This window comes from Hibiscus syriacus, unplaced genomic scaffold, assembly GCF_006381635.1.
Source record: "Hibiscus syriacus cultivar Baekdansim isolate YM2019G1 unplaced genomic scaffold, ASM638163v2 tig00110402_pilon, whole genome shotgun sequence".
In the NCBI taxonomy this organism is placed as follows: Eukaryota; Viridiplantae; Streptophyta; class Magnoliopsida; order Malvales; family Malvaceae; genus Hibiscus; species Hibiscus syriacus.
In genome coordinates this window covers 1,432,075-1,455,946 of record NW_024062722.1, presented here as the reverse complement: position 1 = coordinate 1,455,946, position 23,872 = coordinate 1,432,075, and the positions used below count along the sequence as shown (strand labels likewise).

The following is a 23,872-nucleotide window of genomic DNA, read 5'->3' as shown; positions in this document are numbered from 1 at the left end:
ATTTGGAAAAATAAAGTAAGTAGAAATTTATTTTAGGATTTACAATATTTTTTACGGTGTTCATGAAACTCGTTATCTCAAGGTGACGAGTTTCAATAAAAAAATATTTTTCTTCAAACTTGTTATGCCAATGTGACAAGTTTGGATAAATTATAATTTTTTTATTAAACTTTATCATATTGTGATAAAAAAATTAAATAAAAAATATTTTTAATTGAAACTCGTCACCTAACATGACGAGTTCCAAGTCATTGTAGTAAATACTATAGATCCCTAAATAAACTTCTATTTGTCCTATTAAGCTAATTAATTAAATTGTTTGTCCTATTAGGGAAAAAAACAGAGTTTGATCTGAGATGAAATATGAAAGGACCAATTAGGTAATTAACCCACTGAAATATTGTGGCTGATTTTTCATAGAAATTGTTAATTTGTCCTTCTACCCGTTTTTAAGGAAATGATTACAGCCTTAATATACGGTTAAAAAAAGACACAATCGATTTTTTATTATTTAATTAATAAAACCGATAAAAAATTATCGAAAGCATTATTATTTCTATCGGTTTTATTATTATTATTATGCATTTTACCGATTTTGTTAACAAAATCGATAAAGCGCTACCGATTTTATTATTTTTGGACACTTTATCGGAAATATTAAAAAACATTGATGTTTTAGGTAAAAATAATAACGTTTTAGATATTTTTTACCGATTTTATTATTTAAATAATAACAAAACCGATAACGTCTTTTTTAACTGTATATTACAGGTGCCGCACTATAAAACTTCCTCCGATTCTAGGCAATTGGGGTTTATAATTAAACTGAATCAAATCATATTATTCACAGCAATTGATCCATGAGCTACTTTATAGAACCAGAACATGCAACTTTTGTGAATCCATGAATTCAAATGTATACATTCCTCTTGGGGGGGGGGGTGCCTTGTTGAAAAAATATATATAAATAAATATATACATCCAAAATTATGTTAATTAGCAAAAGCAAGACAAATAACTAAGAGACAAATGTTAAGGGCACCTATGTACCACAAAAAAGAATGATCTTTGAATTAAATCCCAGATAAATTTCAAGCAACTTGCCTTTTGCTAATATATATGCTACTAGTACTGAAATTATCCCTTGTATTGACTCTTCAACTTCAGTTATCAATGAACGATTTGTGGTCAGATGTCACCACCGGCAAGCATCTCCGAGCTGTGGTGATGTACGAGGTACCACCGTCCGCTATGAAACTCAAAGACGTTAGTCATATTAAAGGCCCCGTTATCCATGTCAACATAGGTTTTCATAGTAACCCAAGCCATGTCCTTTAATACCCGCGCTCGAACATCTCTAACCTGAAAATCAGCACCTTGCTCCCAGTTAAATGCATCCTGCCAACTCCGTATTACAACATTATACCTGCATTGTGAAACAAAAATGGCTCCCAAGGTTAATCGAATATATTATCTTCGTCTATTCTGCAATCCTATTTACATGTAGCTGCTTCTAACAAAGGTATCCTCGACATATATTATACATAAAATATCTCAAATCAGTGATTCCCATATCTTACAAGTACCATGCCTTTTGCTTTAAACATGAATATGTCTAGCTTGTTAAGACAAAAGTATTAGTATTCCAAGAGTGGAAATCACAACGTTAAAAATAGCAGAAAGTCGTAAAAGTCTTCGCATGTTGAAACAGAAGACTCATTCGACTTGCATGTCTTAAATCAGTACTTTTCACAACAAACAAGGATCATGCCTTTTGTTTCAAACATGAACATCAATCTTGTAATAAGCATTTTTTTTCTCAGTTTAAATTGCACAATTATGTTAAGGCTACAACATTGTTATTCCAAGTGCGGAAATAACTATGTTCGAATAGCAAAACATTTGTAAAACCTTCCAACGTCAACACCAAGGACTCAATCCATTTGCATTGAGATCATACGAACAACCTATAAACATCTTACAAATTAAAAGCTCTTTTTTATCTCCAAACATTTTAGGAGTCATCACTGCATTTTCTGAAACGCCTTTACACATGCATCCATAGACAAGGTCCTCATTTGTCTCGCGTGAAATAAACTATGGTACATTACAATCTATATATAGCTAGGAAAGCATGTCCATGTAACTTAATCCTATCATAAGGTGAAAAGATCTACAAGAAATCGTTCGAGAAATAAGAGAACTAAAATGACACCAGATACTTAATTGGGCTGAATTCATTGTTTCCACTGCAGGATGAAAAATTATAGAAATTACTATAAGAACAAAAAGTAGTAAACAGCATCTCCAGAGAATGAAGTAAGCATTGTATTCATACCCTGAAAAAAGTAGCCCTGACGCATGAACGCACTTTACATAATCTGCATTCAGCCAAAAACGACTCATGGCCGAAAGAGACCTATCTTTGATGATGTTAAAGAATCCCGTATTAACGTTCACTATGGCTCTCGTAGCTGCATAGTATGCCTTCCACCCGTTAACAGGCGTTACCGAATCTTGCTCCATTGTAAAATCCTAACAAACGAAAGAGTAAGGCAGAAAATTTATACCTGAACCAACCACAATTGAGGAAGATATAAACAATCAACTTTAAAAGAAACATGGTAGTAAAAATGGTTTAACTAAAGAACATGAACGTGAAGGATAAAAACAAAATGCAATCACCAGCTTACGTAAAAGAATGAGTCCAAAGGTTGAAATTTTAAAAGCTCGTTTTCTAAAGCCTATATAAGCTGATGACTGATCTCAAACCACAAAGAAACAAAACTGCATATGGCATGAAACAAATACAGTACAAGGAGCCAAGGAAAATTTTTACTAGTTAAATGTGTTATCTTAATTACAAAGATTAAGAGAAATTAAACATAGTTCATGAAAATTAATATTCAATAAAAAATGGGGAAATTAAGTACCTTGTGATAAAGCGCTTTCCAGGCATTATCATCGTTAGCAGCCTTTCTCATCAGCGAATTAGTCATGGAAAGCCGGCAAAGGCTCGGATAATCCAAATAACTAAGCGCGTGCGTTGTAATCTCAGGCACTAACTGCTCCATCATCGACACCTTTGAAACATCCGCCATCACCATATCCTCCTCCGCCGGATCAACACTGCCACCGTTCAGGAGCGCCGCCGAATCGGAAGTATAGCTGCAGGAGGACGAAGGTCGCGCTTCTCTGGCTTGATTTTCACCGGAAAAGGTAGATTTGTGGGATCTCTTGAAGAATGAACGGACGGCAAGGAACGAAAGGAGAGTGATGATTATGGTAATGATCAACGGCAGGGATTGGAGAGCGACGGAGAGGCTATAGGCAATCTTCATTCACATGACATTAAATCTTCGCCGTACATTAAATAAAACCCTAGAAATCTCAATTACAGAAAGGGAAATTAATTAAAAAAAATTGTTTTTGCCCTTTAACAAAAGATAAAAAGGGAATCTTCGCCATTAAATCTCCATCCGTACGACATTAAATCTTTGCCGTACATTCAAATCTTCGTTGCAGAAGAGAAAACCGAGTCTCGTAATAGTAACCGAGTGAAAGAAGAACTCACACCAGAAAAATAGATCACTCTTGGGGACCAGTTTTGTTTGCAGTTATGAATTTCCATTTCTACGAAGTTTTTTTAGGGTAAACTACTACACATGATACCGTCAAATTTTAGACATTGCATCGTTTATGCTGTTGAACTTTTAATTTTATCAATTATGACACTAAACTTTGATTTTTGTTTCAATTATATCACTGAAACATTCAATCACCCGCTGCAGTTGCTAGTGCTCGAACCTGTGACTTATAGGAACAACAACGATTGTTTTAACTACTAAGATAAGTTGATTCGTGCTTTATAGATGTATTTTTGAAATTATAAATCTATAAAGGATAAAATCTATTTTATCTTAAAAAAATTTAATATATCAGCTCGAATTTTTTATGTAAATAAAAGCTAAAAGAGAAGCAAATTACACAACAAAAAATAAATAAATGTTATCTTTATCAGTCGAAATATCGTTAAATCTAATATTGGAAAAATTAAACAAAAAATCAAAAATATGACCATAGATAAAGAAAAACGTGTCATAAAGACAAAAGAAATTATGCTAAATGTAGAATTTTTGAAAATTAATAAAACAAACTATGTGATATAAAAAAACCAACTAACAACGTTAAAATTAAGGGTAAATTGCACATTTAGTATATAAACTTATTAGTTTTGGTTCGTTTTATTACATAAACTTTTAATTTTTTTTCAAAACCATACATAAAATTTAGTTTTTTTCATTTTAGTACTCCATTCAAAATTTAACGTTAATTTTTGAAAAAATTGAAAGTTTAGGTACTAAAGCATACAAAAACTGATAATTTAGTTACAAAACGCGTTATGTCACACCCCAAAATAAGGCTTCAAATTCTCTTAAAAAATTTAGGACTAAATTGAATTTTGATTTAATTTGGTGGCCAAAATGAAATTTTAATTAAATTGGATCTAAATTCATAAAGCAACTAAAGATGAAGGACATATGATATGATTTTGCTATTTTCTTTTTTTAAGTTTTATATAACCCCTGGAAAATTTTCAAATTATTTTATTTTCTCTATCTTCAATATTTTCCTCTTTTAGAAAAAAATCTTTTATCGTCATTTCGTCGTCGATCGTTGTTCTATTTTCGACACTTCCCGTACCATCGTGTTTCTTGTGTCGTCCCGAGTCCACCTGTGTCCTTCTTATCTCTGTTGTCGTCGACGTGTGATCGGGTGAGGAATATTAAGTTTTCAATATTTTGAAATAGAGCTCTCCGTCGTTCATAATTGTGAACTGAGTTTAGAGTCTCAAAACCCCTTAAAATACACTTAAAATTTTTTTTAAGGATTTTTCCAACCCCTTAGGCCAAGCACGTGGCCCCATGCGTCGACCCTACACGTGGGGAAAGTCTAGCGCCTGGTGGACTATTTGGAAATGGGTCGATCCGACCCGACCCACTAACCCAACTCGTCTATCTGACCCGGTCCATCGTTGACCATTGATCGGCCGTTGACTTTGGCCGTTGATCGGCCGTTGACTTTGACCAAATAGTCAACATTTTTGAAAAGTCATATTTTATGTTTTTCGACATCCTAAGTCTGATTCTGAAGTCCATTTTGCTAAATTTTAACCCAAAAGTCCCAAATTGATCCTGTTAATCCAAAATGCTTAGTGTTTTTAGCATTTTTGCTTAATTTTTTAGGATTTGATTATGGAATTGATTCGAGAATATATTTTTATGAAGATACTCGTATTTTAGCCGACCGAGGGTTGATTAGATCCAATATTTCCTGTCTGTCAGACCCACTCGATCTGTGTTCTACGAGAGTTACTCGTAGGTTTCCATAAATTGTTTAAATAAAGGTTAATATTATTCATATTTGGATTCCGATAATAGATTTTTTTATTCGTATTATCTAATGTTGCTGTTGATCGTGATCGACGGATTCAATAGTAGGCTTTCTTATTGATAACTTCCTAAAAAGGCTACTTTTAAGACATTTTTCACTTAAGTTATTATTAGTTTAAATGTTCATTTTAGTAATTTTAGGATCATGTTGTTGCATATAGTTGCATTAGTGGTGGTAGTGTTATTTTATTATGTAAAGGTGTTGTATGAGGGAAAGGTATGGTTGTTTATGTTGTGCAAGAAATAGTAAGCAAAAGGTTGCACTGGGAAGGAATGTCGTGACATCACACGTAGCTAAAGCAGATAGAAATGCCTTGGCATTTCTGGCGCATAAAAGGACAAAAATATATTTTTACAGAATGACAGCTGGCAAGGCACGTGTCTGATGGTTATAACCGCCTGTTGGGGACCGCTGCCACCTGGGAGGATAAGACTCACGCCCAAGGAGTGATTCTAGGGGTATGATGGGTAATTGGAGTGTTAAAGCCTATTATTACCCTTGTATATTATTTTTTTTATACACACCTCATATGAGAGAGAAAAGGAGATGGGGAATTGACCATCTTCAGCTAGATTTTATCACATTCTTTTCTGTATCCTTTTTTTCATTCTTGAGTGGTGTTCCTCTATTAACGAGCTCCAAGAAGTGGCGAGCTAAGCGTCTGAGAGGATCTTCGGTTGCGTGTGTCGAAGGCTTCTTCTCTATTCCCCTTGGCTGTTATTTTCTATTTGATATTGGGTTGTTCGAATAGATAAATTTCATGTTTTGTTTCATGGATGATTCAAACCCCACTATCACGATTCAAACCCCACTATGAGGTAACCTTATTTGGTGGGGTTGATTTTATGGATGTTTGATATTATTTTAATGGTAGATTTACATTTATCGTTTGCATTTACTTGTTTTGCTTATGAATGCTTCATCTTCTAAGTTTGTAGGAGGCATGAGAGTGTCCATTACTTAGATGAAGGCTAGGTGTTCGAGAGAAACTTAACTATTAATACATGTAGTATTCGAGAGAAACACAAGTAAGATCCACATAAGCAATGGGGTGTAGTATTTTCTTAAGCTTAGAATCGACATAGTAGTACTATATCCTAATCCCTTAGTGTTTGAGAGATACTAAGATAGGATTTCAACTACTAAGAGGGGTAGTTTTTATCAATAACATAGGCTGCCATAGTTGAGACTGAGAGGACATGTCATGGCATTCTATTCTATTAGGTTCCTTTGACTACAGATAGTGGGAACACTTTCAGTAAACTCCGTCGAGCAAGTGAAGCTTAGATAGATTAAATCTGCTTGAGAGGTAAGTTTTAGTATCCTTAAATCAATCTATACCATTTATTACCGTGGAAGCTTGTTGTGTGAGGATTATCAAAATATCATTTATTTATTGTTATTATCGTTTTTCATTGTCTTGACATTTCTATCACTTTCAAAATTATAATTTGCACTTGCCACTACATTTCCATTTGCTACCCAATTAAACTATCTATCCACACACACTTTTCATTGTCGTAACATTCTCCATTAGTACATATTATCACTAACTATACTTAGACATAGTAGTGCTTTGCTTTGGTTAAACTTTGTAATTTCTACCAATCTCTGTGGAGACGATACTCACTCATCACTTTATTACTTTTACGATTGTGTATACTTGCACATTATTTGCGTATAATTTTATAGTACTCACAACACGCAATACTTATAATACTACTCAGACCGGTACATATGTTTCATGTTGGTGTTACATTACTATTTTCAACTATTTGTCTGAATTGTTTGAGATTTCTGATAATACTGAATATGTTTACGACACAATACATGATTTTCTTAACAAAGTTTATCTGATATCTGATTTATTGTATGTTTCTGATATGATATCTGTATTACCGTATTTTCATATATGATTTTTGAAAATGGAATATTTTCATGATTTAATTGATTAAACTATCATATTCATTCAAATACATACATGATATTTCTTTCATTGGGGGTATTATTGGAGGAAGTATCTCAGGTCTAATCTATGACTTGTAAGGCCTTACTGTTTACCGTAGGCTCCTCGGCTTTGTGCTCAGAGTAAGTCCTTACTACAGACTCATCTGCTTTGTGCACAGGATAAGAACTTACCACATATTCCTCTGTTTTGTGCACATGGTAAGCCCTTACTAGGTGTATGGTTATGGGAAACTTACACATTCTGGTGATCGGACGGAGGTAGTGTTCATGTTTTTAAAATATGTTTGATAAACCGATTTTATTGAAATATGTTATATGTATGTTTTTATACATCGTAAAGAGCACACTGAGCCTTTTAGCTCATTTCGTATATTTTAACTTTTTAAGATAATAACAGACTATGCTAGCAGACTTGGCATCAGGAAGATCGAATACTTCTATTTTTGTACTACTGTATATCTATATATGCCTTTGTTATACTTTGGTGACATGTGTTTTGCTATCGTCTTGATATATTTGTATTACTAGTATTTTGTTTCATAAATGTTTTATATTGTTTTCTGATATATGTATATATATGTTTATTGTGTTTATCCTTATTATGGATAAATTTCATATTATATTGTTATATGGATTTTAACATTGTTTTAAATATAAAAAGAATCTTTGAATGTGATATGTGACCGCCTAGATTTGGGCATAACTTCCAGGCCGAGTCTAGGGGGTTACACGTTAAGTTTTTAACGGTTGGATATTAAAATAAAATAAAAACTAAACTTTAAGTATGGTTTGAAAAGAAAATTAGCTACTAAAACACACCAAAACTGCTAGTTTAGATGCTAAATGTGTAGTTTACCCTACAATTTATGTTATCACTTGTCAAATAAGTTTTACAAAAAAAAATTCAATCGTGTTCTTTTAAATTTTGAATTAATAATGGAAGCAATCCAAATTACAATGTATCAGAAAAAAGAGAAATTTAGAGACAATAGTCACAAAAATACTCATACAAAAGTAAATAATAAACCTAAAAATATGAAGAAAATTAAAACACTGTATTGAGAATGACGACATCAAAATCTAATAACCTTCAAACAAACTCCTTATCTCTGTAGAATGAGACGCTTGGTGTAACACCCCAACCCGTACCCGACCCAAATACGAGTCCGAGATGTCACATTGACTTTTTGAAACAATATTCTTACAAAATAATAAAACATTTGAACTCATATTAAGAAAAATACAAAAATATACTATTAAATTATGCTTCATTATAAAAATTTAAGGCAAAACGTATTTATGAACAGTATTATATGGTATGAACAGTATTGTGAACAGTAATGAACAGTGACATGAATAGTACTACAGTGCATCGATGCATTGACAGTGCATCGATGCACAAAAATTTCGAATGCAAATTATGCATCGATGCACTGCTACAATGATTTTCGTAAAATGTACATAAAACTCGTAAAAACTTAATCGTTCATTACTATACATTTAAATTTACATAAGTACGTTTAAAATATTACAAAACTTGATCAGAGTATAAATACTTAATTTACCAACTTTGTTTACATGCCAACCTATTTTCACATAATAAGACATACTATTTAATCTACTTCTGATCTGACCTTCAAGTGGAGTTATGTTGTTTTGCTGAGCTTATTATGGATCTCTCTGCTTTTCGGTACCTACGTGTAAAACACTTACACGCTAAGTCATAGACTTAGTAAGGCATAATAATAATAACAATGAAATATAATAATGATGCCATAATAAGATGAAATGTAATGAAATCAACTATGCAATCCGTGTAATTTGCATAACAATGTATCTTACCAATAATCTCATCAAATTAACCATCATGAATTCATGTAATAAGTTCAATATGTTCGATAGGTTCAATAGCCCATGATACAATACTGAGAACCCGAGGTATGTGAGTACTGTGAGGTTGTGCACTATGATGTCACCACAGCTCGTATAAATTTGCATCGAAGTGCCACGTAGAATTTGTCCCGAAGGACCGCGTAGAAATGCACCGAAGTGCCACGTAGAATTACACCGTAGTGCCATATAATATGTCCCTAAGGACCACATAAAAATTCCTTAAGAATCATATACATATACCAAGGATCAAGTAGGTGTCTCAAAATACCTCATAAATGTTCCAAAGAATATATATATGTCCCGACAGACCACGTAGAATTTTATCCCGAAGGACCGCGTAGACCCTCTACTATTGGCATGCCAACTATACCTATAGTTCTCATCTACATAGCATGGGCTTTCACAATTCACACATTTTATATCGCGTAGATATATCATTTCCATACCTTTATCACGTAGCTCATATAACTTTTCATGCATATTCATGTCACATAATACATATGATATGAATTCATGTCATGTATCATAATATGAAATGTCATAATGTATCAAAATATTGAATCTAGACTTATCACAAGTCTAGAACTGAATATAATACTATATTCATGCTATGCATATGCACTCACCTATATCTCTTTGTCTTTTCCTCAATCGATCTTACTTGTCACTTGTTCTAGAACTCGTTTTGGCTAGATATCTACATAATTATAATTTTCAAGACAATTATAAGAAGCCTAAACCTTATAATTCGATACTAATAACTTAAATGAATTTAATAAACTCATATTCCTAATTTCCTTTAAGAGTGTACCGATGCACTATGGGTGTATCGGTACCCAAATTAGGTTCGAAATTTCCATGCATCGATGCATCCCTTAATGCATCGATGCACATTCAAATTTGATCTTAGTGCATCGGTGCCCATTCATAGTGCATCGATGCACATGTCAATAAATAAATTGGTTTCACCAGAAAATTCCACAACTTTTCATTAAATTTCCTCATATAAAACTCCTTTCATACCACTAAACTCAACTACAACCATTTTAACTAACTTTTATCATTCCAACACTTTATTATCTCCCATATCTCATTCAAATTCTTAAAACCAAGAATCATACCAAAATTTCCATGTAATCCAAACTTATTTCTAACACTTATAACTTATTATTCATGCCCATTACAAGTCAAATTCAACTTCTAAATCCATTTATACATCCTTATTCAAAATTTCACTTATCTACTTCCTATCTTTAATCCTTCATAACTTACAAATCTTTGAGTTTTTATGACCTTTTTCATCTCCACCATCTTTCCTAAAGCTTCATGAATAAAACCCATGTTTTAATTTAAAGGATTAACGAAAAGAAATCAAACTTACCTTAGGCTTGGGTGCTTCACGTTTGGGAGAAAAAGATGAAGAAGATAAGTCTCTGGAAACTTATCTCCTCACTTATGAATCACATGGGTATTATAATACCCACTAATTATTATTTTATTCTTTTATTTGCTCAATGACTCTTTTAACCTTTTACTTCTCCTTCACTAATTAATTCATCCTACATCAATATCTTTTAATTAATTCCTTCACTTTTCAATTTATCTAATTTGATCATTGAATTTTAAAATCTTACACTTTAATCACTAAACCGGTATTGAGGATGTTACACTTGGCGAAGTGATAAAGGTGAGGAGAGCAAACCAAATAATCTAGCAGGCTGTTTCGCTATACAATTCTAATTGCATCGGCGAACAACCTTTTACCAAAAGAGGGGATCTGACTATACGTGACCTCTGACTAACTAATCAGAAAATAAATGTCGTGATGATTTTTGTGCGAGAACCAAAATGACCGCTAAGGTATACAAAAAAAAGTACTGAAAACCATGAGGATCTTGCCACAAGATTAGAGGAAACATGTGCCACAAGAGCAGAGAAAAAACATATCACAAGGATAAAGATTCCTATTCAAAATTAAAAAAAATTAAAAGTAAAAAGACACAAGAAAAAACACATAAAAAACACAAAATAAAAAATAAGAGAACTAATATTTCACGGCGGTAGGCAACCAATGTTGTCATCGATTAAACAAAGATAAAAGAAAAAGGAAAAAAAAGACACAAAAATATTAAAAGAAAATTAAGTTGAAAAAGAAAAACGGCTACGTATTTCATCATGGTCTTTTAAATAAAATAAAAGAGAATTAATTTTTTTTTTGTGCAGTTAACAAAATTCAGAGATAAAAAACAAAATTTGGCTACTTTTATATAGTAAACTTTAAGTTTAGTCATCTATAAATTTTATGTATAGGCTTGATTTTAATTTTATAATGATTTAAATAATATTATATATATAATTCTGTTTTAGTTCATTTTTATTTAAATTTAATATTTTCAAATTACTACTTTAATTTTAAAAATTGTTTAAAAAAAAAAGCAAATTGCGGAAAATATTTTACATTGCAGCATTCAAACAACGAAAAGTATTTTCTAAAAATATAATTCACTTTCTATAATTCCCTTTCTATAATTCACTTTCTATAATTCACTTTCTATAATTCACTTTCTATAATTCACATTTAAAGTAAAACCTAGATGTTCTTCGTTTTCTAATTTCACCCTTTTCGCTTCTTTATAATTTCTATCTCATTTTTTATATATTTAAATTATGTTATTTTATATTATTTAATTAATATTTCTCTTTTCATATAAAAATTATATATAATTTTGTTTCCTCTTATAATATATTCTTTATCTATTCCTACAATGCATCGGTGTATTTTTTATTAACATTTATTTAATGATAATACCCCCACTTTAAATCTATTGGGTTGGTTTTCTTTACTATTAGTACCCACAATCATAAAACAATAATACAATGTTTTTTTTGGTAATATAAGATAATATTAAATTACGATAAAGTAAATAAATTTTTATATAAAGTCGCTAGTTTTATTAAAAATAGAAAATATTTAGAATTATAATGAAGATTTATAAGCATAATTGTAAACGTAAACTGAATTATAATTAGGACATTTTTCTATAACTATTAACACAAAAACTAGACACTTAGATCACACAATGATCATAAAAAGAAACAGTTAAAAAACATAGCTAACGCTCGAATAAAATAAAAATACGAACAAAACTGACTGCATCGACAAACGTACCACAAAAGGGGATAAAATTACTGAAAAATTACAAACAAATCACAAATCAGAGTCAAATGACGGAGAAAACTATCTACGAACGCAAAACGCGTATTCAAATCGATCCAAGGTCCAAAGCAAGAAAAATCAACATGATAACAAATAAACAACATCTTAATCAGTCGTGGCGATGTCAAATCTAACCCTGTGAAAAAAAGATAAATGAAAAAAGGGTAAAAAACCATAAGCTATTAAAATGCAGAAAAACGTATCACAAAGATAGAGATAAACATGCCATAAAGATAGAGAACATGTCACAAAGATATAATTATTCTTATTAAATTAAAAAACAAAGAAAAAATAAACGACGGACGGTAACCAACATCAAAATCGATATCACTATCGATTAAATAAAATTAAAGAAGAAAAAATTGGATTTATCATAAAATTGTAAAGAAAAAAAAGTAAAGGAAGGAGGAAAAATAAAGCGGCTAACAATAAAATATGATAAATTCAATATTTTAGCGTATCATTATTACTATATATGTATTTTTTTTGGTTATTTTCATAAAATATGTTTATCTACCGTAGTAAATAGTATTATTTGATTTATTATTTTATTAAATTATTTAATTGATTTTTAATATAATTCTATTCAATTCTTTAACGATTAATTTATATTAATATCTTAAAAAACAAACATTAATATATTTTAATTTCATTTATTCTATTTTATAATTTTATGGAAAATACAAAAAATAGTCTCTCGATTATAGGACATTACTTTATTGAGTCTCTCGACTATTAAAAGTTATGAAATGGTTCTCCAACTATAGGGTACTGCTTTTTTTAGTCTCCGACTATTAAAAGTTATAAAATAGTTATCCAACTATTTACATATTCTAAAATTTTCATTTTCTGTTAAAAAATTGACAATCGTCTTAGCTGGATGTTAACATACTAACTAGGATATGATAGCCATTTGAGATTCTGGGATCAGATTTTATCATATCTCAATCAACATATTAGCATCTAACTTAGATTATCATCAATTTTTTAATGAAAAGAATAAGTTTAGAATCAATAGTCGGGTGACTAAATAGCAATATCTTTTGTAATGGGACCATTTTGTAACTTTTAATAGCCAGGGGATTAAAAAGCAATACCATGTAATTGAGGACCATTTGTGCACTTTACACATAATTTCATTATACATCCTTTATTGATTAAAAATTAATTGTTACTAAGATGATTCTTCTACGCTCGACGAGCAACGATGAGTACTACTAACGACGAGCACCATTAATTTAATTTATAAAAATTTAAATTCTAATAGACTCGACGTATAAATATAAATTATTTAAAAATTTAAAGATAAATTATTTAAAATAATGGGTAAACTATACCAGTAGCCACCTAACGATTGCACCTTTTCATTTTGACAAATATTTTTGAAATATTGTCAATCATGCCACTCAACTATTTAAATGCATTCAATTAAGTCACTTGCCGTTAATATTTAACGAAGAAGCTGATGTGGTAGTTAAAATTTTTGGTATAATTACACATTTGTCATTGTTACTTATATATTCTATCTATTCGGTCCTAATTTTAATAAATTGAAATAAACTTAACCCTGAAGCCAAATGACGCCATATGTAATGACGTGTGCATCCATATATATTTTATTCGTAACACATTTGTTAACATTTATTAAAATTAGGAGCAAATTGATAGAATATATAAGTAACAGATTTTAACTGCCATATCAACTTCTCCGTTAAATATTAACGGCAAGTGACTTAATTGAATGCATTTAAATAGTTCAACGACTTGATTGATAAATTTCAAAAATATTAGTCAAAATAAAAATAGACAATAATTAAGTGGCCACTGATATAATTTACCTTTTGTTTTAAATAAAATATTTTTAAATTTTTAACAAATTTATAATTATAAGTTGAGTTTTTTAAAATTTAAAATTTTATAAATTAAATTAATAATATTCGTAGTTAATGATATTTACCGTTGCTCGTTGCTCGTCGATCATTGTAGAATTATTCGTGTTATTATTAGTTAAAGGAATAAAGTAAAACTGTGGAAGGCGTCTTCAGCTTTAGATGGCTGAAAATTGGTTTCCGCTACCTTTGGGTTCGATCAAACTAATTTAGCCCGCAAATTAAATAAGAAAAAATCTCCCTTTAAAATATTCGGTATTTCCCAACTTTTCTTGTTCTCTCCACTCCAAATTCTGGGGAAAAAATCATAGCTTTCCCTTCATTTCTTTCTCTCGAAGGAAAAAAAATCCCATTTTTCTCTCATTAATTCTCTCCGGTTTGGTATCACGGATGAGACATGAAGAAACCAAGAAATGGGCATTCGATTGTGTACGTGACATGTCGAAACGAATGCAACAATGGCAGGAACGAGGCCGTCAAAACGAACAGAGACGCCATCAAGAACAACAGATTTATGAATGCAAAGAGCATCTACGAACTCTCCTTGTCTCTCATCATCTCTCTTTGGTGCCTCAGTTTCTTGTTCTACTTTCGGCTCGGTCATAGCCATGAAAATGGAGGTAAAATGAACACTGATTCTTCCCCTTTCCTTCTCCTTGCTCTGCTTAAATCATTCCCTTTTCTGTATATTTAAAGTTATAATTCCAGGTATTTGTTCAAGATTTCATTTCTGGTTTGCTCCTGAAATTCGAAGCTTTAAAAAAGGTTTAATTTGTTGCTTGCGAAGTGCAATAATGGAGCTAATTAGCTTTAAAAAAGGTTTAATTTATTTCCTATTTATTTTCTTAAATGGTGGTCTCTACAATGTACACTGAAAGTCGCATGGAATATCCAACGTCTTATTAAAAAAAACGCATGAAAGATCTGGTGTCTTCCCCATACTCTCATGATAGGTGCACGCCTATGCCTTCCCCAAGTCATGTAGATGACGTCCACTGCTTCATGCGTCTTCCATTTGTTAAAGTTCAAATCACTCTATTTGAGAGAATAATTTCGGGGATGCAATATCTGGGAAAATATTCTCCCACTACAATAATTAGCTGATTTTGCCCACAAATCATGCTTGGGCAGTGCACACCATTTTCTTTGGTCATTTACACAGTCTGTTCTTGATTCTTTAAGTAGAAAATTTGGGGCAAAGAAAACAACATTATTTGCTTGAACACTGGCACAAATTTGGGGCATTGACATGGTTGTATCTTGTTCAGGAAATTCACATCCTGAGAACCAAACCGCATGTTCTCCAAGTGTTGGCCATGGAATGCTGTGCGATGATGCAGATAGAGAAGATAACTGCACCAATGGAATGCTTTTAGAGATGAATAAGTCGGTGAGTTATAATAACACCACTGTTTACAAGAACTTTGTCAAGTATGAGTACTCCTTTTGCAAAACAAGTAGGCTTGATGAGGTGATCCTCAAAGTTTTGGGGTACACTGCCTTTAGTTGCGACATCGTTGAACAAGAGGAGCATGATGCAAGACAACAATTGGAGCAACCTAATCTGAAAGCCCCTTCGGCTTATATCAAGTTAGATGAATTCCGGAACATAACTATGCGAGCGAAAGAGGGCGATCCTCCTGGTACGTTTAAGATCACTCATCGTCTAGAATCCGACGGTTCGGAGTACAATTATGCTTCTGCCTTAAAAGGCGCTAAAGTGGTTGCACATAACAAAGAAGCAAAAGGAGCAAACAACATTCTGGGAAAAGATCATGATCAGTATCTGAGAAATCCTTGTACCGTGGAAGGCAAGTTTGTTGTGATTGAACTAGCTGAAGAGACTCTGGTTGATGCCGTCAAAATCGCGAATTTCGAACACCATTCTTCGAACTTCAAGGAATTCGAGCTGTATGGTAGCATGAATTATCCAACTGATACATGGTCCCCATTAGGGAAGTTTGTTGCAGCAAATGTCAAGCAAATCCAAACCTTTACACTCTCTGAACCAAAATGGCTGAGGTATCTGAAGCTAAATCTGCTAAGTCATTACGGTTCGGAGTTTTACTGCACTCTGAGTGCCGTCGAGGTATACGGCGTCGATGCGATCGAGAGGATGCTGGAGGATCTGTTTGTTCCGTCCGAACAACATGCCATGAAGCTGGCGGATTCTAACTCAACAGGGCCTTGTGCAAAACCAGTTGCTAGTTCCCATGATGGTAAAAGAAACGATGAGGCTCAAACCGCTACTTCAAGGACAGAAAATGCTGAGGATGTTAAAAAATTCAACGAAACTAGTCGAAGGATTCCTGATCCTTTGACTGAAATCAAACAACTGCCTGTTGGAAGGATACCAAGTGACACTGTGTTGAAGATTTTGATGCAGAAAGTAAGGTCTCTTGATTTGAACTTGTCTGTTTTGGAAGAGTACATCAAAGAGTTGAACCGAAGAGAAGCTGATGTGTTACCAGAGATCAATTCAGAGTTGTCAAGAATTTCTCTACTTTTGGAGAAAAGCAAAACGGAAATCAAAGATCTTATGCGTTGGAAAGAGGCAATGGTACTGTAAAATTATGTTTCTTCTTTACCATCTTTGGTACCATTGGTGCCTTTCTTATATATGACCAGTTGATTATCTTACAGGAAAGAGAATTTGCAGACCTTCAATCATGGAAAGCTGTTGTCTCTTCAAGTATAGACGCATTGGTTAGAGAAAACATGATGTTAAGGTCAGACATCTCCTATATATCATGGATATATATGTATATATACATAATAACAAAATTACCCTCAACATTTTGCTCAAATGGTTATTTTGACCAATATTCTTTTTTTAGTATTTTAACCTAGGGCTGTAAAAGAGATGAGATAGATCGTGAGCTACTCGAGATCAACTTGGTCAAAACTCGAAAATACTCGACTCGAATAAACTCGAGCTCGATCTCATCTCGAGTTCTTAACGAGCTACTTGATACTCGACTCGAAAAGCTCGTGAGCAACTCGAAAATATAATATATTAAGATTTTATTTAAAAAAAATATAAATTATTAATAATATTAATCTTTATTTGTTGATTTTTTTAAAAAAAATGCAATATAAGATTTTCATGTATTTAAGATTCAAGTTCGAGTTTAAGTTTAACGATTCAATCGAGTTAAGTTAAAGATTTTTTTTTTTCATTTCGAGCTGTTACGGGCTTCAATTCATAGTTTCGAGTTCGAGTTGAGCTTACAAATTTTAAGCTTGCGAGTTTTCGAGTCGAGTTGAGCTCAGCAATACTGGAGATTGACTCGGCTCGTTTACAACCCTATTTTAACCTATAACATTTCAACTTTTGGTCAAAATATCTCATGTTGGAAGGAAGCTATTAGTTGAGTAACAATCAACCCATGTTGCTTACTAATATGGCGTATGCCACATCACCTAAAGTGATGACATGGCATGTGTCAGGTCATCTATAGTGACTACGTGCCATGTTCCACGTCACCCACAATGATGATGTGACATGTGTTATGTTACCAAATAAGCACATGTGAAAAACGACACATCAATAACATGTGTTGGGATTAAAATGCTCTAAAAAAATAGAGTAGGGACTATAATGACCATTTATATAAACATTGCCGGTAATTTTGTCATTATACCTCTCTCACTCTATATATATATATTATTTAGCTTTTGTTAAGAGTTTTTATCATGAAGTTTTACTTGCTATGCAACTTGGTGCGACACTCATCTTCCTTTCTTTGCTCATCTATTTCCTCAACAGGTTGGATATTGAAAAGGTTGTGAAAGATCAAGCAAGTTTGGAGACTAAAGAACTTGTAATATTAGTCTTAAGTCTTTTCTTTGTATGCATTTCGGTTGTCAAGTTAGTTTCGAGCCGAGTCATGGCGGTTTTGGGATCGTCGACCAATCCATCCGATAAGGTTTACCGGACGAGCCGAGGTTGGGTTTTGATACTTGTTAGCAGCAGCATGACAATATTCATTACCTTGCTCTCTGGATAATTGAGTGTTAGCTGTAGGGATATACGTTTATTGGGTTATTTGGTTAGGCATTTAGCTTAAGAAAACAGAACTCAATGTAACTGAGTGTAGTTTTCTATATCAGGGACTATGACTTGCTACCGCATTGTGAAAATTTCTCTCCTAATCATTTGCTCTTCATCTTCAATGTTTACCTCATAGATGGCATAATTTTGGACACACAATACACAAATAATAATTAAAATATAATATGATATAATAAAAATATTTAACAATTAAACCCATCGAGTGATCTCGGTGATTGAAGAGAATGTTCTTCTCCTTAAAGATCCTGGGTCTGAGTAAATACGTTTGCATGATGTAAATGCATGAATTGGATAAATTTTCACGTACATTTTAATGTTTTTAAAGTGCTCTAATTGGTGTAGCCGAGTCTAGATGCCATTTGGATAAGTTTAGAAACTTCTAAAGTAAAAAGTAATATTAATACCTATGCAATACTTCAGGAAGTTCTACGGTACGACAGCCTTAAGATATGGTTATGGAAATGTTCTATCAGAAATGTTATTATTTTTTAACGTTTTTGGTAAAAAAAATTACCTAAAATATTATTTTTTTACCTAAAACATTAATGTTTTTAACATTTTCGGTAAAATGCCCAATATTAACATTTCCGATAGAAAAATAATAATGTTTTAGGTAGCGCTTTATTAAATATGTTAACAAATCCGGTAAAGCGTCCAATAATAACATTTCCGGTAGAAATAATAATATTTTAGGTAATTTTTTTACCGGAAATGTTAAAAAAATAATAACATTTCCGGTAACATCTTTCTTTAACCCTATATTAAGCTGCCGCACGTGAGACTTCCGCCAATACTTCTGGTAAGAATATTGATACATATTATTATTATTATTGTTTTGATTTCTCTTCTCCTAAAGTTTGAAGTTAGAAGTCATATCGATTCCCACGTAATGTATAGATATTTAACTTTTAGTATTGATATCAAATGATAAGCTATCGATACCTCGATCTTGAAATTGTTTTCTTTGATAATAAATTGTAGTATTTAGGTTCTAATTGCTCAAAGGTCCTTGCATGTTTATTAAATAAGTAAGTTGATCCTTGTATTTATGAATGAAGTTATCTTTTACTCGTTTTTAATTTTTAATTAAAGTTGATATCATTCCGATGTTAGTATGTGGCATCTCCTGCTCGTTCAATCGTCCACTCGAACAGGAGTGGCTATAGTATTAATACTCATGAAATAATATCGATGTTGAATTAGCGGTATCAATACTAGAAGAACATCGAAACTATATAAAATGATTAAAAAGAAGTGTTGGAAATGTAACATCTCAAATTTCAGGCTAGTAGTTTCGGGTCTACCCAAGAGGTATGTGGACCCTACAAAATTTATAATTCAAATCATTAGGCTTAATTGAGTTAGAGTTGAGCCCAATTAACCATAAAAAAGTGATTTGTGAATTTCATAAATATGTGTTAAGACCTTTAGTGTAATTTTCCCATTTTAGAAAGATGAAGACTTTTTATCATTTCCATCTCCATTTTCTCTTCATTTTCATAACTTCTCATTTTTTTCTTCCTCCATCCTCTCCAAGTTTCTTAGCAAAGGTAAGCTCTTGAGCCCATTTCAAGTTTTATTATCATTCTTAACCCCTCAAGCAACATGGATTTAACCATTCAAGCCACGAGTTCTTTGTTTGCAAGAGAAAATTGAGGGTTTTATCATCCAAGCCATGGTAGGGGATGATTTCTAGCTAAAAGAGCTCAATTTCGAGATTCAATCAGCAATGTAGTGTTTTTCTGATCCTTTGGAGTATTTAGATTCCATAAATGACAAGTTTTTGCTAAATATTTGAGTAGTTGAGCATATTAGTGTTTAAACTTGATTTCAATATCAAATCATGTTTTAGGTGTTAAAATTGTGTTTTTAAGACATCTTAAGACCCTAAATAACTTACTAAATCTTAAAATCAAGTTTAGGAACCAACACAAGACGTTTAGGATGATTTTAGGTGTTTTCTCGAGCCTAAAATAACCATTCTGGAGTTTCAGTATCGAGACCGGTTGAGTAGTATCAAGACTGGGTGTTTTGGGGGGGGGGGAATTAGAGTTCCCATGCAAAGTGTATCGATACTGCAGTGAGGGTATCGATATTGCATGTTAAGTCTCAAGACCGAGAGTGATGGTCTCGAGACTGGGCTATATTTTCAGCAGCATAACGCAGTTTTGGATAGGGGTATCGATACTTAACCCTAGGGTATCGATACTATAGATAGAGTATCGATACTACTCATCTTGGAAGAATAAATTTGACCTGATTAAGATCCATAAGAGCTAAGTATGACCCGTAAGGATGGAATTTAGTATGTGAGGGTCGTAAATGGCTAAAAAGGGCCCAAGAACACTTAGATGAGCGGATTACAAGTAGAATAACCATAACAGACGTAACGCATTAGTAAGCATGTAACAAACATATATGGATGAAGTATTAGTGCGTAGAATGTATAGATAAGAGGTACAACCAAGAATTTAGATTATTATAAAATAGTGTCGTATACCGCAAAAATGACTGAGAGTGTTGGATGTACATTTATTCCTTTAATTCGAGGGTGAATTGAGGGAAAACGTAGGATTAGCGAATAGAGTATTATTACTCAGAAATAAACCCAGGTCAGATACCGGGATAGACAGAACCCTATCCAGTAAGCAATAAACACAAAAATCATTGTGAAGTCTCGAATCGCGTAAAGACTTCCCCAGAGTTAGAGAATGACTAAAATACCCTTAAGTAGCGTATAACATATAAGTACGGATTGTCAGTAATAACTCATACTAGCTAGAAATAGTAACATCTAGAAACAGTAACGGTTAAGATGTCATAAAACTAGCCTTTGTATGACACTCAGGAAACAACAAGGACACTTGAGTTACTTTAGCAGTAAGGCGATTGTCTTGTTTATCAGACAGTGGATATCACAATCATTGCTATGGCACTTCTTTGCCGACTGGGCGCCAGATGCCCCAAGACTCGATGGAGTGGTTGGCGGGTATACGTTTTCGATGAAAGAATTTCGAATCTCACCCCAAGTGTACTTAGGGTATACAGACATGCCAAAGAGGTGTGTGAGCTTCGAGATGCAAGATCCCTCAGCCGTACCATGGTGCCCGTCACTGATTATTGTTTGTTGTTGTGTATCATATATTAGTATGTGATATGATAGAGGGGTGTGTGAGCTCCTAGATACAGAATCCCTCGGCCACATCATGATGACTACCTCAGTTAGTGTATGAGCCACGACAAACTCATTCTTGCATTCAAAAAATACACAACAGAGTCAATCTTGCATTTATATAATGCAAAATAGAGCCAGTATCACATTTAGATAATGCATAGCAGATCCATACATCAAGGTAGAGACCCTACTTCAAAGATAAAACAACTAAGCCTTAGGTAGGTAGCACTTGATCTAGATCATGCATATACCTACTATTTATTATCAGGTCTTCAACATGCTTGAGTTTATGAATTTCTTATGATGCTCTAGATTAGCGATTATACTATTGGGCTTTGTAAGCACAACTTTAAGATGTTTTCCGTTGGCAGGTTAGTAGTATGAGCAGTTCGTGGAGTACCATCACAACAGGACTTCCAGCATCTCCTTCAGAGTATTGTACCATAGCTTAGTGGGTATGTATTCATAGAACCTCACTCATGTATTCAGTTATTTAAACTCAGAGTCTGTATTATTTTGGTTTTAAATTATGTGTCACGGAGCTCTGATTTGTAAAATGTTTTAATACAATTATTTATGTTTTAAATATGATATCATTCAGTAGATTTGAAAAAAATGAAGAAAATGAACATGTTTCGAAAATCAAGAGTTGCTTCGGTAGCCCAATGTGACACTTCAGGCCCAATTGGGTTTAGGGTGTTACAGGAAAACATTTCTTGGGCCCATTGAAATATGTCTAAGTGAATGTAAATAATTGTTTTGGTACATATGGTAAAAAGTTTAGGTCAAGGGTGGCTCCCCCAGTCTAAGGTCAGGGTATACCTAAGACCCAATTGATATTGACATAGGAATTTACAGATTGCCCACAAAAAGTAACGGTGGTAGGATTCAAACTTGGTCTTACAAGCTCAAATTCCTGAATCTTAACCACTTGTACCAACACTCGTTGACAGTGAATGTAAATAATTGATGAGCACATTTATAATGTATAAAAATTATTAAAACTCTATCTACATTAACAAAAACATAATCAAACATTAAAAAATCACTATTCTTTTTATACAAAAACTATTTTTTTCAACATATAAAGTGTTATGATGGTTAAAATTTAAAACATGAAAAAAATTTGACATTAAGATTAGTTATAACATATTTTTCAATGAATTTCATGCTATAAAACATTTTATAAACATAAAAGTTTAGAGAAGTATATTAACATAAAATCAATGTAAGTTTGTGAGACATGATTTTCTTTCAAGTGTTCAAAATTTTTTATCATCTAATGGTTTACTGAAAATATCATTTATTTATTGCAAAGTATTCACATATTCTAAAATTATATCTCCTATTTGTATTAACATTAATTTTATCATAGAGTTAATTTATTTAATTATGAATTAAAATTAATTTAAGTATATTTTAATTAATGACTTTTGGATAATTAGATTTTGCTTCTAGAGATCTTTCTAAAAGACTATAAAAACAAAAAACAAAACTGATAATATCTTAATTAAATAAAAACGAAGTTAATTATATCTTCTATATTTTTTGAAATCAACGATCAAAAGTGAAAAACACAAACATAAGTTATCATCTGTGTAATTAACTGAAAATCTTCCCACTATCTATAATAGCACTTGGATGACAGATCAACATGTTTAGTAGTTCTGATTGTTGGACCGAGTTTAAGAAAAAAATAATTCTCAAACATTAATTCTTGAAAATTTTCAAAAATATTTTTAAAAAGTAAAACGACAACAATTTTTTAAAATTTAAGATCCTTTTTAAAAGTTAAAATTTTTAAATATTTTCAGAAAAAATAGGGAAAAAGTTGAGAGGTGAAAGACCTAATTTTTGAAAATTATAAAAATTCTTTTAGAAATTAAGGGTAAACTACATGTTTAGTATCTAAACTATCAGTTTTATTTCATTTTAGTACCTAAACTTTCATTTTTTTTTCAAAATCATACCTAATGTGTAGTTTTTGTTTCATTTTAGTCCTCGTCATTTAAAACTTAACAGACGAGCTCGTCAGTCATCGCATCTACAGTCGTCGTCTGTCGTATCCGTCGCCAGCCCGAACCTTTTTGACCCCCTGAACACGATTCCAGCCTCCGTTTCATTGGGAAATGCCTTAATCTCCCCAAATCGACGATGAATCTTTGATTTCTTCATCCTCCGATCTCCTTAGTCCAACGTCC

General features: G+C 32.4%; 2 protein-coding genes across 2 annotated transcripts; one reads left to right on the top strand and one right to left on the bottom strand.

Annotated features, from left to right (window-relative positions):
- Positions 1–1,004: 1,004 nt before the first annotated feature.
- On the bottom strand, positions 1,005–3,554 carry LOC120123610 (F-box protein SKIP8-like). The gene is made up of 3 exons (XM_039142463.1): positions 2,934–3,554; positions 2,339–2,535; positions 1,005–1,426 (listed from the first exon to the last, which is right to left on the bottom strand). The coding sequence occupies exons 1-3, from the start codon at positions 3,339–3,341 to the stop codon at positions 1,189–1,191; spliced, it is 843 nt and encodes a 280-aa protein (XP_038998394.1). The 5' UTR covers positions 3,342–3,554; the 3' UTR covers positions 1,005–1,188.
- Positions 3,555–14,778: 11,224 nt separating this feature from the next.
- LOC120123632 (SUN domain-containing protein 5-like) lies at positions 14,779–18,550 on the top strand. Its single transcript, XM_039142478.1, has 4 exons — positions 14,779–15,041; positions 15,690–16,981; positions 17,065–17,150; positions 18,191–18,550. Exons 1-4 carry the CDS (start codon positions 14,819–14,821, stop codon positions 18,429–18,431), a joined length of 1,842 nt encoding a protein of 613 aa, XP_038998409.1. The 5' UTR covers positions 14,779–14,818; the 3' UTR covers positions 18,432–18,550.
- Positions 18,551–23,872: the final 5,322 nt, after the last annotated feature.